This window comes from Ictidomys tridecemlineatus, assembly GCF_052094955.1.
Source record: "Ictidomys tridecemlineatus isolate mIctTri1 chromosome 12 unlocalized genomic scaffold, mIctTri1.hap1 SUPER_12_unloc_4, whole genome shotgun sequence".
Classification (NCBI taxonomy): Eukaryota; Metazoa; Chordata; class Mammalia; order Rodentia; family Sciuridae; genus Ictidomys; species Ictidomys tridecemlineatus.
In genome coordinates, this window is record NW_027520962.1 from 618651 (window position 1) to 635503 (window position 16853).

The 16853-nt window shown below is 47.3% G+C and overlaps 1 protein-coding gene across 1 annotated transcript in view; it reads left to right on the forward strand.

Moving 5' to 3' along the window:
• Positions 1 to 12640, forward strand: part of LOC144372326 (acyl-coenzyme A oxidase-like protein) — a 58576-nt gene extending 45936 nt beyond the window's left edge. The window contains exon 3 of the mRNA XM_078035709.1: positions 12295 to 12640. Coding sequence (XP_077891835.1) covers positions 12295 to 12640 — 346 coding nt within the window. The remainder of the gene's footprint in view (positions 1 to 12294) is intronic.
• Positions 12641 to 16853: the final 4213 nt, after the last annotated feature.

Genomic DNA, 16853 nt, shown 5'->3' on the forward strand with positions numbered 1-16853 from the left:
TCTTCCGACTTTGCTCTTTTGCAGAACTGTTTTGCCTATTACAGTGCTTTTTGCCTTCACTTCTTGAGTGGTTTATTTATTTCACCTAACTGTTGAATCTATGGCCAGAGTGCTGGGTGGCATTTTCCCGATCATCTTTTTACCATCTGTGGGGTCAGTAGTGACTTTCCCTCTTTCAGTCCTGATACTTTGTGTCCCTCTCTCATCAGTTTGGATAGAGGTTTATTGATTTTGTTGGTTTTTCAGTATTGAAGTGATTGTCGTTGGTCTGGTTTATATTTAATTGATACCTACTCCACTCTTTATGAAGTCCCTTCTTGTTGAGAGCCACAGCCAAAGGGGCCCCAGCAAACTTCCAGCTGCCGGCTGATGATCCAGCTGCCAGCAAACTTCCAGTTGCCGGCTGATGATTGGCTCACAGTGGCCCCAGCAACATCTAGCTGATTGGCTCCTCTGCGGTGATGTTCATTGGGCTGTTTCCCTGCCCTTCAGACTGCCAGCTGATGATTGGCTCACAGCGGCCCCAGCAACATCTAGCTGATTGGCTCCTCCACGGAGCTGCTCATTGGGTGACTTCTTTGGCTCTGCCCACGCAACCCAGCCAATCGGCCTCAAGAGCAGGAGGATTGGGGGAGGTTGAGAGGCTGGTGTGGGGGAGAGAGGCTTGTGGAAGCCGGTGGTGGCAGTTGGGCTCTGAGGGTTTTTCCCTGGAGCTGTTTTGTTTGGCGTTTGTAGTTCTAAAAATAAAGTTAGTTTCTTTTTGACAAGTGGCTCCTGATTTGTGCCAAGCCAGACTTTGGCACCTTCTGCTTGCTGTAACTTTGCTCCCCCCCGCCCCGCCCCCCGCCCTGTGAAAGTTTACATTACTGTGTTGAGACCTTTCTTCTTGCCTAATATAATCATTTAAGACTAAAACTTCCCTCTAAGCATTGCAGCTGCAGCCTGTTTTGATACGTTGTGTTTTCATTTAGTTAAAAATAGTTAAAAATTTTCCTTGAAACCTCCCCTTTGACCCATGGATTATTTAGAAGTGCTTTCATAGTCCAAGAACATCCTTGGTATGAGTTCTGTTCTTTGAAATTTATTGCGCTGTGTATATTTGTGGTGTGTGTGTGTGTGTGTAAAGTGTTCCACGTACACTTGAGAACAATGTGTGTTCTGTGGTCAAGAGAAGCATCTCGTCGAGTCTGCCAGTTCCAGCTGGTGAACTGGGCTCTGCAGATTGAACGTCCTTTCCGATTTTCTGCCCACTTGTTCTCGGTGAGCGAGAAGGCAGCTGACTTTGCCAACCAGGGTAAACTTGCCTGTTTCTCCTTTCAGTTTTACCAGTTTTAACTCCAATTATTTTGGAGGTTGTTTTAAAAAAGAAGTTCTAGGTGCATGCACATGTAGGATTGTCATTCCTTCTTGGAATAGTGACTGTTTGTCCTGATGTGATTTCTTTCTTCAGTCCCCAAAACATTCCTTGTCCTGAGGTCCGTTTTTGCATACAGCGTAGCCACCCAGGGCTCTGGTTTAATGTGTTCAGGGCACTTTTTTCATTACACTGTAGTTTAGCCGACCCTGTTTTTAAAGCAGTTTTCTTGTTAACAGCAGATAATTGGGTCTTGCTTTTTTATCCAATTTGTCAATCTCCAGCTTTTGACTGGTGTGTTTAGACCAATTGTACCCAAAGTGATTACTGATATGTTTGGATTCAAGTCTGTCCTACTATAATTGATGCTTATTTTTTCCATCTGTGTTTTTTATTTTTATTTTCTGCCTGCTCTTGGGTGAACAGAACGTTGTTTATTATTCTATTGTGTCATTTTTATTGACATATTATTTATACTTTTTAAAAAGCATATTTTAATTGTTGGCCCAGGATTTACAATATACATCTTTAATGAATCAGAGGCCATCTTCAAAAAATAGACAAATTCTCCTGTTGAGTAGGGCCCTTAAACAATGTATTCCCAAATCTCCTCCCGTCCTTCATGCCATTGTTACCCCAGAACACATTGTTCCCCTTGGATACCCTACAAACTCTCAGTATGCTGCTCTTCTTTTTCTTTTCAATAATGGTGTCTTAAAGCAATTAAAACTAAGGGAAATTTTATTTTATTTTATTTCTTTCTTATTCCACTTCCAACACTGTTACTTCCTTTGCTTAGACAAAGGTTCTAACTGATATCTGGTTTGCCTTTTGACATTTCTGTTAGCTTCTAACACGGAAAGGTCAACTGCCGTGAATCCCTCCACTTACATTTTTTGAGACGTCTGTTTCTCCCTTCCCTCCATCCCTCCATCCCTCCATTCTTTCCTCTCCTCTTCCTCTTTCTTTCTGTCGTTGAAGGACACTGCCAATGACACAGAATTCTGGGCTGACTCTCTTTCCTTGAGCACTTTAAAGCCTCCACTCTTCTCCTCCTTGATTCCTTGGTCCCTATGAGAACAGCCCTCTTTCTTTCAGCTGCTTCCTTGGATGTAAATTTTTTTCCCACTCAAGCTGCTTTTAAGATTTTTCTTTCTTTCTTTCTTTCTTTTTTAATTTTTAAAGCTTGCTTATGATGGTGTAGGTGTGGGTTTTTGTGTCTATAATGTTTGATGTTTGTTGAGCACTTGGAATTGAAGAGTTGAAATTTTCATAAAATTTAGACATTTTTTTTCTCCATTATTTCATTAAGATTTTTCTCCCCATTTCTTTCTTTTCTTTCTTTTGGGGATGTGAGCATGCAAATGCTAAACTGACTCGCACTGCCCCACAGTTTACTGGAATTATGTTTTTGTTTTTCTGTCTCTCTTTTTAAAATCTCTCTCTATGCATTAATTTGGACAATGTTCATGTCTCCCTCCTTGGGTTCTCTGTTCCTTCCTTATGCAATGTCCAATCTACTAAAACGTGTTCGTCACCCTTTGGAATGCAGTTCTCCAAGCCTTCCTGAAGTCTTCGCTGTGTGACAACTCCATAGGAAAATGATTTTACTTCATGCATTTTTTAGTGATATTATCATTGGAGAAAAATACCTCTGGTATCCTTCTGTATCAGAAACCTGTGACATTTCTTCTGACCTCATCCACTCCACCTGAAGTTGTCATTAACTCTGAACAAGGCCTGCCTCCTCCTCTGTACCTCTTTGACCTCACCCTCCCAGCTCTGCTTCATCTGAGCCAGAGTTGACACATAGGTGTTTGTGAGGTTTTTTGTTTTGTTGTTTTGGTTTTTCATTTTAGCAGTTCTCATGGATCTTATTCAATTCATATTGAATCCATCTGATGTGCTTTCCACAAAATAAAGACTCTTGTCACTCTCTCCCATTGGTTCTCATTCATCTGGGGTGGCCTCAGGAGTTGGGAGTGGGCATGTTTAAGTCCCACTGCTATGATTCTCCTACAGCCAGAGCTGAAAGCCATGGGGTCGTTTTAAGGAGTTGCCTCACGTGACCTGCAAATTTTACAAACAGAAAAGAAGTGCACTACTGAATTGTGATGAAAGTATAAGATGAATCCAAACAAACCTGAATTTTTTAATCAGAGAAATTTTTACATCCATAGAAAACAAAATTCCTTGATTTTTGCCCAGTACAATTTGACACTATTAAGAAGAGGAAATAGCTCTTCACTTCTCAATTGAATATCTACAAACCTGTGACAGTTGTTCCTAGATCCCATTACAATGGGTCCCCTATACACGCCACATTTATAAATTCATTTGTATATCTTCATCTTTATGCATAACTGAAGTATCAACTGCTTATATCAACATGTTTCCTTTTTCTGCATCTGTTTTTAATTTTTTTTAGCTAGATTTAAGCTTAATATTTCTTGATTTTATAAGAGCTACATTATTATTGTTATGAAATGAAAGTTTCTCTTGATTTTAGGGAGATGCCCTCTCCCCACAATTCCAAAATCAGACTGACAGAGAGAGAACACATTTGTAGCTTTAGGTTTCAAAGAGAGAAAATAGAAGCACCTAATAGAAACTGATACAGATACCCCGGGGCCCTTGATGTGTTGTACATAGGCCACCCTGTTGAACAGGACATCAAGCCAATTGCTCCTGGACCTTCCTGGGTTCCATCTTATGGTTTGGATGTGAGATGTCCCCCAAAAGCTCACATGTAAGACAATGCAAGAAGGTTTGGAGGAGAAATGATTGGATCATATCCTCAACCTAGCGAGCAAATCCCTGATGGGATTAACTGAGTGGTAGCTGGAGGTGCGTGGGGTGTGGCTGGAGGAGGTGGGCACTGGGGGCGTGGCTATGGATCTGGTGAGCGAGTCTCTTTCTGCCTCTGATCATCATGTGAGCAGCTTCCCTCTGCCACCTCTTCTGCCATGATGTCCAGCCTCACCTTGAGCCCCAAGGGATGGAGCCAGACTTCTATGGATGAGACCTCTGAAACTGAGTCCCTAAACAAACCTTTCCTGCTTCACAGTTGTTCTGATCGGGTCCTTTAGTCACAGCAGTGAAAAAGCTGACTAAAACATGTCTCCTTTCACCCCCTGCTCTCTGGCGAGCTTGGGGTTCCCTTGGTGACTCCTTTCCCTCCATCCCCGCATCGCAGCAGGGGTTCACTGCATGGAAGATCTGATCACAGGCCCCCAGGAAGGACCTAAGTGGAGGAGGAAGGATGAGGGAAAGGATGTCTGTGTGTTAAATCAAAGTGAAGTTTATGCTGATCACCCTGAGCCGATGGTGCCAGTGTGACAATGAATCAAGGGCGCCACGTTGTGCCTTGTGAGTGTGTGGAACTATTGTATCAACCCAAATAATAATAATATAACCACAAAAGTCCAGGGATAAGCTGGCTCTTCCTGCTACATAGGCTTTCTTGTTTTTTCTAGTTTACTGCCCCTACTGCCCCTCTTCCAGTTGTGAGGAAGGAGCTTAATCAAATTAGTTGTAACATGACAAAAAAAAATGTGCCAACTTCCTCTCCTCCTGCACACGCCTTTTCTTTCTCTTTCTCCACAAAGGTTAGCAAACACCGGCCCTGGTACCATCTCCTTCTTGGCTGTCCGTGGATGCATGCCTCTAGTCAGTTGGCTTCAGGTCTCAGTGTCTGGGAAACTTGAGGCTGACCAGTGAGAGGGTCCTTTGGTGTTTTGAGCCCTACTGAAGCACGGGTACTTCAGATCTTTGAGAGCATAAATCTGCAGTTAGGAAACAGACCTCCAGCCAGGTTGGCGGCGGGCCCTGCTTCATCTCCCGTTTCCTGTAACAATGACAGGAGTGGTCCCACTCCACAGTGGAAAGGCAGGTGACAGAGTGAGGTGGGATGGCTTCCATCAATGCACATGTGATGATGCGTGTCCAGCTGCTGTGTGGTGCACTGCTGGTTGGTTACTGGGTAAAATCTAGACACCCAATTCAATTTCAATTGCAGATAACTAATGCAGCATGTTTTAGTCTAAGCACAGTATGTTTACACTAAAATTTATGCCTTGTTTACCTGAGATTCCAATTCCCCGGCATCCTCTGCTGCTGTGTGGGGCCTGGCAGCTCACTTCCTAAGCCCTGCACATGCCCTGGGTGGGGGCCGGAGCTGGGAGGCCTGGCTGGGTTAAGTCCCTCCCTGCAGGCTGCTTATCTGCTCCCATCTGCTGGCCCTCGGTGAGAATCTCCAACACTCTCTTGTCTTCAATCAAAGAGGATGGAAACTGCCCTTTTTATTATTATAATGAAATACCCGAGTCAGTTTACTTTACAAAAAAAAAAAAGGTTTCATTGAACTCACAGTTAGTTAGAAGGCTGGAAGTTCAAATGGCACATTGCAGGTTCCTGCCAGGGCCCATGGCTATGTCACACCATGGCAGGAATGCCCGGGCATCTCTGTGTCCATGTGGCCTTTCCCTGCCCTCACAAAGCCACCAGGAGTCAATCATGGGGGCTCCGCCCTAATGCCTAATCTCACCTACTCATTTCCCAAATGTCTACCTCTGAACACCACTTGCCGCTGAAGTTTCTAGTTTCTTAATTTCATTAACATAAGATTTGGGGGGATAAAACCCCTGCATGATTTTGGGGGGTGGGGGTGCATATTCAAGCGATGGCAGGATCTGATGTCTTTTGGAGCCGGCTGGCCTGGGGAGAGGAGCCCCCTTGGTGCTCAGCGCTGGGCAAGGCCTGCTGGGTGAGGGGAGGTCAGCTCTGCAGGGAGCCCTGCAGCACTCCCCTGCCAGCCTCCTCAAGCTGCTGCACCTCTCCCTCCATCAGATCGCCTGTGTAGCAGGTGCCTCTGCAGACCTGGAGGTTTGGGCAGCCACTGCCAGGTCACAGCCCCACCTGGGTGACAGGGAAGCCAGCTAGGACTCCTGTTTCCTGCCTTTGGCGTGGGTGTCTGTGCTTGGGTCAGCTTCTCAAGCTCCCTTCATGGGGCCTTTGATAATCAGGGACTGCTCCTCATTGCTGAGCCCTGGCTGTGCCCTGCCAGCCTCCTGCCCTAGTGCCTTGGCAGCAGACACTGCCACATGGGTCTCACTGGGCATGCGTGCTACACCAACCATGAGGCCATCTATATTCTACCAATGAGCAGTCACCTTCCTCGAGCTTGTCTTTCTGGGACACCTCCTCAAGATGGATGGCACATTTCCCACCCCTGGTCCTTTTCTTGGCCTCAGGACCTGACATGTGCACCTCTCAGCTCAGCACCACCTGCTGTGCACGTTATGCAGCCTCCCGGGAGCCCCGCCACCTCAGCAGCCGATTCCACTCCTTCATGGTCCCCCAGACTGCTCATCCCTTGGCTCTCCGAATCCTTCCAGGCCACGGATCCTGAGAGGGGCCTCATGGAGGAGACAGAAGTGAAGTCACTGAGGGACAGGAGTGGCCAGGCTGTCCTGGTCGACATCCCAGCCCTAGCACTCACAGCCGCGTGGGCAACCACTGAAATTCTCTGGATGTGAAGTCGCTCGTTAGAAATGGAGTGAAGATATCAGTACCTACTTCTGGGTGTTGGGGGGCTGCAGAGTCAACACACGAACGTACTTAGGACAGGGCCTGGCACAGCCTCAGATATTCCAGGCGATGCAGAGCAGAGCCTCTGGGACTCTACACTTGAGGCCTCAACCTTGATCCCTTGATTTGCTAATCGTGCAACGATGGGAAAGTGACTAACATTCTGTGTCTCATTTCCCCGTCTCTAAAATGGGAAGAATAACACAAGGTTATTAGAAAGATGAAATTTGATATTTGGAGTTGATATTTGGACATGCTCAGAATAGGGTACACCATGCTCAATAAATATGAATTGTTCTTATGGCCATTGGCCCCAAGACTTCTCCAACTTTCTATCATTTCTACATTCTGGTGATTTTACCTCCCTCTTCTGTCATGTCACTGGGACACGTCCTAGCTCAACTCCCCTAACCCCATCCTCCTGAAACAAAATCTGAATTCTCACTGGGACCCTCCTTTATCCCCACCCCCGCAGCATCTTCTACCCTTAGTGAAACTCAATCTCCTTCCCACGGCCTCGGAGCCTCTTCCCCCTGCCTGGCACCTGCCATTCCCCCACCTCTCTCCTCTGCTGATTTCCACCACAGGCTCTGTGCTGGGTTCTTGAGCTGATATTTTTCCTGCCTGTGCCCTTGCTGGGGGACCGTCCCCCGCCCCCAGCACTCACCTCACACCCTTGCTCCACCTGGTAACTCAGCCATCTTCTGAGACACAGCTCAGGGGGTCACTGCTCCGAAGCCAGCTTCCCTCCTAGGGGAAGGCCCAGATAAGCTCCTTGGGTCAGCAACCTGGGCCCCTCTTACTGTCCCACTACTACTCTTGGTTTGAGGTGGAGACCTCTGGTCCTCAATTTGGCATGTTCACATCTAGTAGGGCCTAGCTCTCTGCACACATTGTTTCAAGAAAAGCAGTGAGACGACCTTGCAGTGACATCACACTTGGCCACCGCGCTGGTTGGAGTTTTGCACGTTGACTATTCTTTCCTGTTGTAAAGGAGTCTGGAAGTAGCTGGCCAGGAAATTTGCTACAGAAATGAAATTCCTAGTTTAGAAAATGATTAACAACTTTTTAAAACATTGGTTTTTGTAGTGCATCAGTCCAAAAGATTATTTTAGGTCTGCGTTTTATTTATTCCTGGCCACATGGGCAGCTTAGGCAGTCCAGGCTGGGTTCCAGGCCAGGAGGGCCACAGCGCCATCTGTACCTCTGAGATTCAGCTGGATTTAGTCATCCCCTAGACATTCTTCCTACCCAATACCTGTAAGGAAAACATTAAGATAGTAGCTGACACATATTCAAGTGTTTGCCACGTAATAGGCCCTGGGCTACCATTTTATATGTAGTAACTTATTAATGTCTCAAGGCAACTCAACGGGCAGAGATTTCTCTCTATTTCATTGTTTTGTGTTTTTTTTGGGGGGGAGGAAGTTTACTGGGGATTAGGGGTGTTTAACCACTGAGCCATATCCCCAGTCTTTTTTATTTTGAATTTTTAGAATTCTTGGGGCATACTGAGGATTATACTCAGGGACACTTGGCCACTGGGCCACATCCCCAGTCTTTTTTAAAATCTTATTTAGAGACAGGGTCTCACTGAGTTGCTTAGCACCTGCCTTTTTGCTGGGGCTGGTTTTGAACTCATGATTCTCCTGCCTCAGCCTCTCAAGCCACTGGGATTATAGACATGTGCTACCGTGCCTGGCTCTCTGTTTTCAATTGATGTTTTTACAGTACCTAGATAGATGTGTGCCTTGCACAAAGTGAGGACTCATTGGCATTTGTTAAATTGATGAACAGGTGGAATGACACTCCTCAGTCTGCAGAAACCTCACCTGTGCTCTGTCCTCATAGGTAAATAGAATCAGGGTAGCTGAGCACCTTAGACACCCTTCATCCCCCTATGCTGCCAGGACCACACTGCACTGTTAAGAATGCAATTCCCATACATCACTGCCAAGAAATCGTATCTGATCTTTTTATGCAAAATAACTTGTAAATTAAATCCAACCCTCTCATTGACTTTGTGGCTTCTGAGTGACTGTCTGCCTTCTTCCTGTACCCTTGTGTGGTGGGGGATCTGCACTTATTTTCTCTTCACCTGTTGTTTGAGTGGATGTTGATGAGGACCACAACCAAGTTAAGATGGCGCCTGGCATTTTGCCAGAGGGAGTAGTTTATGAAGTAATGCCAGCGAGCCATTAAGTGTGGAGATTCCTTAATGACTGATTGCTGTATCTAGTTTATGTTAATTAAGTTAAACTGTGTATAATTATTAAGATGATGAGGATTCCTTATTGGTTGACTGCTGTATCTAGTTTATGTTAATTAAGTTAAGATATGTGTAATTAGTTGGGTATATATGCTTCTATGTCCCATAATAAAGCGGCTCCCGCTACTACTGTATCAACCTTCACAAGTTGCTCGTCACCCCCTGGTTATTTTGCCTAGCCAGACTGCGGCAGATGTAACTTCTAAACAGGTACTTGGCATATCTAAAGATCTCACCTATTCAATAGATGGGCTTACTAAAGAGGAGTAAACTTGCCACAGGGATCCTTATTTCCTAATTTACCTTCTGGACCAGTCTGAGCCTCCTATTGCAGATTTCTTTAGACACTCCTCCTGGACCCTGACACCCTGTCTGTCTGGCAGAGGGCTTCTGTAGCAGGACATTTTCCTGGCAGATTAAGTCAAGTTACAGCCCAAGGCAAGAGTAGTGATAGCATAGCATAGATTAAACTGCATGAACTTGATTGAGGCCACTGACAGGCATGTTGTTTAGAATGAAAAGATCATGTTATTTATTTTATTTATTTATATGTGGTGCTGAGAATCCAACCCAGTGCCTCACACAGCTAGGCAAGTGCTCTACCACTGAGCTATAGCCCTACCCCCAAAGAGCACGTTATTTAGGACAAGAGAGCACACTAGGTTAAAATTCTCTCTCTGCCCTAATACATGTTAAGTATATAACCTAGGTTGTATTTAGGCTTTTCCCTTGTATGTAAAATGGTGTTGTGATTTCCTATTTCATAGGACTGTTGTAAGGACCAAACTAAATGACAATGCATAAGCCCTTTTTCAGTTGCTTAATGCATTAAATGTTTTTTTTATTTATTTACTCATTTATTTCATACATGACATTAGTGGAATGCATTACATTCATAATTAGCCATTCACAGCACAATTTTTCATAACTGTGTATATAAAGTATGTTCATGACAAATTATGCCATTATACATGAGCTCTCTTATTGATTTTTTTTGCATCACAATTCTTATGCATCTTTATACCACAACTTATGATATCTCTATTTGTATATAAGGTATGTTGACACCAAATTCACATCTTCATACATGTATTTTGTATATTGATAACCGTCTCCTTCCACCATCCATGCTATTCCCCTTCTTTCTCCCTATCCCTCCCACTTTTCATCCAAGTTTTTCTGGTTAACAGAATCCAACCCTCTTGTTGACTTCATGACTTTAGAGAGATTCTGTCTATCTTCATCATGCACCCGGAAATGCATCTTGTCAGCTTGCTCTAGTTTGATTTCTGTGTTCTGTGGTTGGAGCACAGAAGCCTTTGCTTTTTGCTGTAGGACTTGGCTCCATGTAGTATCTTTTGCTGTGTAGGTTTCATTTGGAGAAACAGGATGTTCAGACCCTAGAAAATTTTGGATGGATGAAGGTCAATACTTTGAGCCCAAATTGACTTCTGTCTTTAAGGAAATAAAAAGGCAAGCCACAGATGGGAGAAAATGTTTGCAATACATACATCCACCAATGGATTGCTAGCCAGAACATACAAAGAGGATAGTCAATTAAAAATAGAATGAGCCGGGTGCAGTGGCACATGCCTGTCTCCCAGTGGCTCCAGAGGCTGAGACAGGAGGATTGGGAGTTCAAAGCCAACCTCAGCAAAAGCAAGGCCCTAAACAACTCAGTGAGACCCTGTCTGTACATAAAATACAAAATAGGGATGGGGATGGGGCTCAGTGGTCGAGTGCCCCTGAGTTCAATCCCTGGTTAAAAAAAAAAAAAAAGAAAAAGGATGAGCAAGCCAATAGGAATTAAGCAGACAGGAAAGGAAGATAAATGAATGATCAGGCGCAGACACAGGAGAAGTTGGTCATGATCATTAATCATCAGGGAAATGCAACTTCAAAACCAAGGCAATACAATTTTGTACTGCTAGAAGGACTAACACTAAAAAGATGCAAAGCCAACCATTGTCAGGGATGGGAGCAATTGGGATTCTCATGAGCTGCAGGTGGGAAGGAAAAATCACACAGCTGATATGAACAATGGTGTGGCAGTTTCTTCAAAAGTTAAAATGCAGCTGCCATATGACCTGCCTATTTCACTTCTACATGTTTACTCCAGAGAAATGGCAGGAAGCTGAGGCAGGAGGATCCCAAGTTCAAAGCCAGCCTCAGCCACTTAGCAAGGCCCTAAGCAACTTCGCCCTCTACACACAAAGTGTCACAAGTTGTTCATGATTCTCATGTTTTAATTCTGCTTCTGCTGGGAGTTCTGAAATGGACCGTGTGCTAGCCAGAATGATGGCCCCAAAGATGTCCACATCCAAAGCCCTACAACCTGTGAATATGGCACCTCACAGGGCAAAACAGACTTGGAGATACAATTGAATTGGGGACCTTGATGGGTTATAGAGGTGGGTCCCGTGTAGTCACAGGGCTCCTTGTACATGAGAGGAGGCTAAGAAGGAGTGACAAGGCTGGGGGTTCCTCACCTCATCTCCTCACCTAGTGGAAATGTGGCAGCATGGGAGGGCAAAGATAGAAGGAGGAGGAAAGTCACAGAAGGTGGCCACCCGGAGCTAAGGTAGGTAATGAAGGGATTCTGCCCAGAGCTTTCAGAAGGAAGGCAGCCCTTAAAATAAGTGCCAGGGAGTGGGACAGCTTGGTCACGTGCGATTCCATTCCTAGCTTTTTGAGGAACCTCCTTACAGCTCTCCAAAGCGGTTGTACCAATGTGTGCACTGTGTGGCGGGCAGGAGAGAGTGACCTGGAGTGCGACCATGTGCTCCTAGACTCAAAGAAGAAGAGAAGCAGCATCAGGCTGGGACAGGGGCCCCTGTGCCAAAGGAGGCCTGTGACTGGCCTGGCGGCAAAGCAGCTGGGCAGGGCGTGGAGGAGACATTTTCCAAGGGAGAATGGTGTGTGGGAGACTCCTGGCTGCAGCTTTGCTGTGGTACATGGGTACCTCTGAAGGGCATGGGAAGCCTTGGGTGGTGACCCTGGGGTTCTGATGTCCCTGGATGCGCTCTTTCCCATGGCTGGCGGTACCAGGACGTCCATCACACCTCTCTGCTCTATCTGGCAGGTACGCGGGGGCCCTTCTGGATGAGGACATTTTCCAAGGGAAAGAGCTGGTCAGCAGCCGCGCGCTGCAGGCGCTGATGGCGGGGCTGAAGGCCTACAGCACCTGGGAGAACGTCGGCTGCCTGCAGGACTGCCGCGAGAGCACTGGGAGGCATGGTGAGCGCGTGCGGTCCCGGGGCCCCAGGAGTGCGCGTGCGCAGGGCAGCCCTGGGCTGGGCAGAGTTGGCTCTGAGCCCCCTGGAATTCTGACTCTGGGTACTTACCTGCGCGTGTTCCCCTCGTGCGATGCTGCCAGGACCGATGCAAACCCATCCGCAAAGTGCTTGGCCCGCATGCCTGGCCCATGAAGCCCGCGCTACATGCCAATCAATTTGGTGGTGGTCAACAGGCCACGGAGCGTTCAGACAACCAAAGCCGTGCTCCTGCCTTTCAGTCCCTTGCTGAGAAATAGGAAATGACCCCCAAGGGTTTCTTGCCCTAGAAGGAGGCAGAAGGCAGAGAATTTTGACACTGCCCCATGTGTCCCCAGCCCCAGGCTTCAGACTGGATCTTGCAATGAGGGGTGAGAAAGCCCAGCGTGAGTCTCTGGGAATGGACAGGGCTCCAAGAACAGGTGGGATCGGTGCCTTGTTTTGCGAAATTCTGAACAGAGGTACTTGTAGGGTCCAGGGCCCACCCAGTTGGGCCCAGAGCTGGTGGGAAAGTGGACCCAAAGTGACTCTGTGTGCACTGGACTGCAGGCTTGGGGTTGGGGACCTGGGACTGGAGGCCAGCAGGACTGCAGGCATCAGCTCGGCAGGACTGGGGCTCCGCCCAGATGGCAAGCCCCTATTAGTCACCCCGGGTGACATCCCTTCGTCTGAACCTGGCTGGATGCAGAAGCCCCTCCCAGAGGGGGAGGGACGCAGGGAGGTCCCTGCTGGGCTTTCCTCTGAGCTGGGTGCTGAGCATGGTTGAACATGGCCTAGACACAAGCTCCAGATGTCAAAAGAGGAGGAGAGTTTTAGCCTCAGTAGAGGAGAGGCCAAGGGCAGCTGTGGAACCTGAAGGGGAAGGAAGGGTTTCTGGACAGCTCCACACCCTGCTCAGTGCATCAGAGTTGGGCCCACGAGGGGCAGAGCTCTGTGGGAGCCCGAGGGCTTCTCTCTGGGGACAGTGGTGTTGGCTCATCTGAATGGCGCAGGGCCGTTCCTCAGAACATGGCCAAGTGAAGACGCGCCCCTGCCTTGTTCCCGTGGGATGTCCCATGGGAGTTCATGTGGCAAAGAAGGAGGATGTAGAATAAAGTGGCCCTTGGCACTGAGGTGCAGCTGGCCCCTCAGTGGGCTGCCAGACCTCCCTTAGTGACGGTGTCCACCTGCAGTCTGGGAGCCGGCCGTCCCTTCAAACGTAGGCTGGCAGCAGATGGGGACAGAACCCAGGGGTTCTGGGGTAGAATGAGCTTATGTTGGCAGGAGGGAGGTGAGAGCTGAAGTGACCCCCCAGGCAGGGGCAGTCCTCATGGGGAGGGTCAGGACACTGGGGGACAGTGAACAGGTCCCTCAACAGGGTCTGACTGGTGCCTCCTGTAATCTTCTGGTTGTCTAGTCCTGCTCCCTGGGTCCTCCTGTCTGCTATGGAATGTGGTTTGTCCCCACCCAAACTCATGGGGCTTGATTCCCCGTTGTAATGGTGTTGAGGCGATGGGGACAATAAGAGGCATTAGGGGTCATGAGGAATCTACCCTCGTGTGCATAGATTCATGGTTTTTGTTTTGTTTTGTTTTTAGTTGTAGTTGGATACAACACCTTTATTTCACTTATTGATTTTTACGTGGTGCTGAGGATCGAACCCAGGGCCTTGAACGTGCCAGGCGAGGGCTCTACCGCTGAGCCCCAGCCCCAGGCCCAGATTCCTGGGTTTGAAGAGCCCTGTTAGTTCTCGGAGACTGGACATGCAGTTGGCCGTTGCCTCACTGTAACCAACATGCCTGACATGAGCAGCTTACAGGAGGGAGAGTTTATTTTGGCTCCTGGTTTGAGAGGTTCATGGTCAGCCAGCTCCACACCTCTGGGCTGGAGGGGAGGCAGGACACCATGGCAGAAGGGCGTGGAGGAGGAAGGCAGCTCTGGACACGGCAACCAGGAGCCCCAGAGCTCTGCTCACCAGGGACAAAATGCAAACCTGAAAGGCACAGCCCCACAACTCCCTCCAGCTGCATCCTACCAACCTACAGTTACCCCCAGTTATCCATATCAGTAGATTGGCCCACTGATGAGGTTTCCCCTCTCGTAATTTGATCAGTTCACCTCTGAACACTTTTGCATTGTCTCACACGTGAGTTCTGGGGGAACATCTTATCTAAATCTAACACTGGAACAGGTCTTGCAGGACTGGATTGGTTACTGCAAGAGCATTTGTTATAAAGCAAATTTGGTTTCCTCAGCTCCCTGCAATACTTCCTCTCTTACCATGTGACACTTTTCCACCTGTGGTACTCAGTCATCTTGTGCACACTTATGCTATGGCATAAGTGTCATGTTGAACATAGACGGAAGGCCCTCACCAGAGGTGCAACAGATGAAGCCATTAGCTTTCAGATTTTTAACCTCCCAAACTGTGATATAAATAAACCTCTTTTCCTTATAAAATTCTCAGCCTCTGGTATTTTATGATAGCAACAGAAAATGGTTCAAGAATTTGCTGCATCAACTCACAGTACTCAGAAAAATGCATTTGCCTGTTTATTATAAAGGATTTGACAAAGGATACAGATGAACAGTCAGATGAGGAGGTACATAGGATGATGTCTGGATGGCTCCTGGACACAGAAATTTCTGTCCCTGTGGTTTTGTGGGTGCACCACCCTACCACTATGTGGATGAGTTTGATGGCCTGGAAACTCTCTGAACCACAATTTTAGTGGTTCTTATGGAGGTCTGACCACATAGGCATGATTAATTATTCAAAATCTCCAGCCCTGTCCCCTTCCTAGAGGATGGGAGGGAGGGAAGAGAGTTCCAAGCTTCTAATCCTGGCTTGGACTTTCTAGTGACCAGACCCACCGCAAAGCTGTCCAGGAGCCCAGTAGAAGTTGCCTCCTTTGGACAAAAGATGCTTTTAATACTCAGGAATTCTCCAGGGGATTTAGGAGCTCTTAGGTCTTTCCAGGGTTACAGACGAAATATTAAAACCAAAGGTGCTCCTCAGCCCTGTCACTCAGGAAATCCCCAGGGACTTAGGAGTCGTGGCAGAAACAGGGGGAGAAGAACCAATGTGTATTTATTGTGCTAAATTAGGCGCTCTGTGCCAGGACCAGGGATGGGGACCAGATGTACCTTCTTTGTGACACACAGGCAGGGACACCTGCACACAGGAGGGGTGTGGCCCATCAAGGGACACCGGGACAGGCACAAGCTAAGCCCAGGAGAGGTACAGGGGAGGTCAGGGCTGAGGACCCTGGAGAGGGAACGGACAATGTCTGCACAGTCGCCTGTGACAGGTGCTCGGGGGACCTGGACCCAGGGCCATGGCAGCAGCTGATGGTGTCCATTGAGACGAAGCCTTCAGCAGCGGCCGGGCCCACGGTGGGTGCCAACCATCTCAGCTCTGCTCATCACGCCCTTTCCTAACGAGGAAACCGAGGCTGAATTGAGGGCAGCAATTCATCCTCCCTCATCCTTGGTCGCCCCAGCCTCGGGCTCACTGCAGTGGGGAGGCTTCAGCCCACTGAGGACTGAGTGGCAGATGGCCAGGTGCAGGGACGGAATGACGGAGTGAATGAATACCCAGGTAGCCAGACCCCTCATCCCTGGAACTCGGCATCCGTCCACGGACCTGTCCATCTGCTCTTATTTTATTATTATTATTATTCATCCTGAACTCCGTGTTACCAGGACTTCATTGTTACTTTTTAGAGAGAAAGAACACATGGTGGTGCCCATTGGCCCTTCATCTCCAGAGACAGGGTGCCCACCTTGACAGCTCTTGGCTGGGAACAATTTTTGTTTGTTTATTTACTTTATTGTTTCTTCTGAGTTATTCATGACAGTAGAATCCACTTTGATAAAATTATACAAGCATGGAATATATCTTATTCTAATTAGGACCCTATTGTTGGGATTGGGCACGGTGATGGGGTTCACTTAGGTATTTTCATATGTGTACATAGGAAAATTATTTGATATATTTATTCTTGAGCTGGGGATATAGCTGAGTTGGTAGGGTGCTTGCCTCACATGCACAAGGCCCTGGATTCGATCCCCAGAACCACAAAAACAAACAAACAAACAAACAAAAAAAGAAAACCCATTCAAATGTATTTATTCTACTGTCTTTTCTATTCCTACCCGTCTTCCCTTTCTTTCATTCCCCTTTGTCTAATCTGCTGATCTTCTCTTCTTCCTCCCCCTTATTGTGAATCAGCAACTGCACATCAGAGAGAACATTTGGCCTTTGGTTTGGGGAGACTGGCTTATTTCACTTAGCACAATACTCTCCACTTCTGGCAAATGCCATGATTTCATTCTTCTTTATGGCTGAGTAATATTCCATTGTGTGTATATACCACTTTTTCTTTAT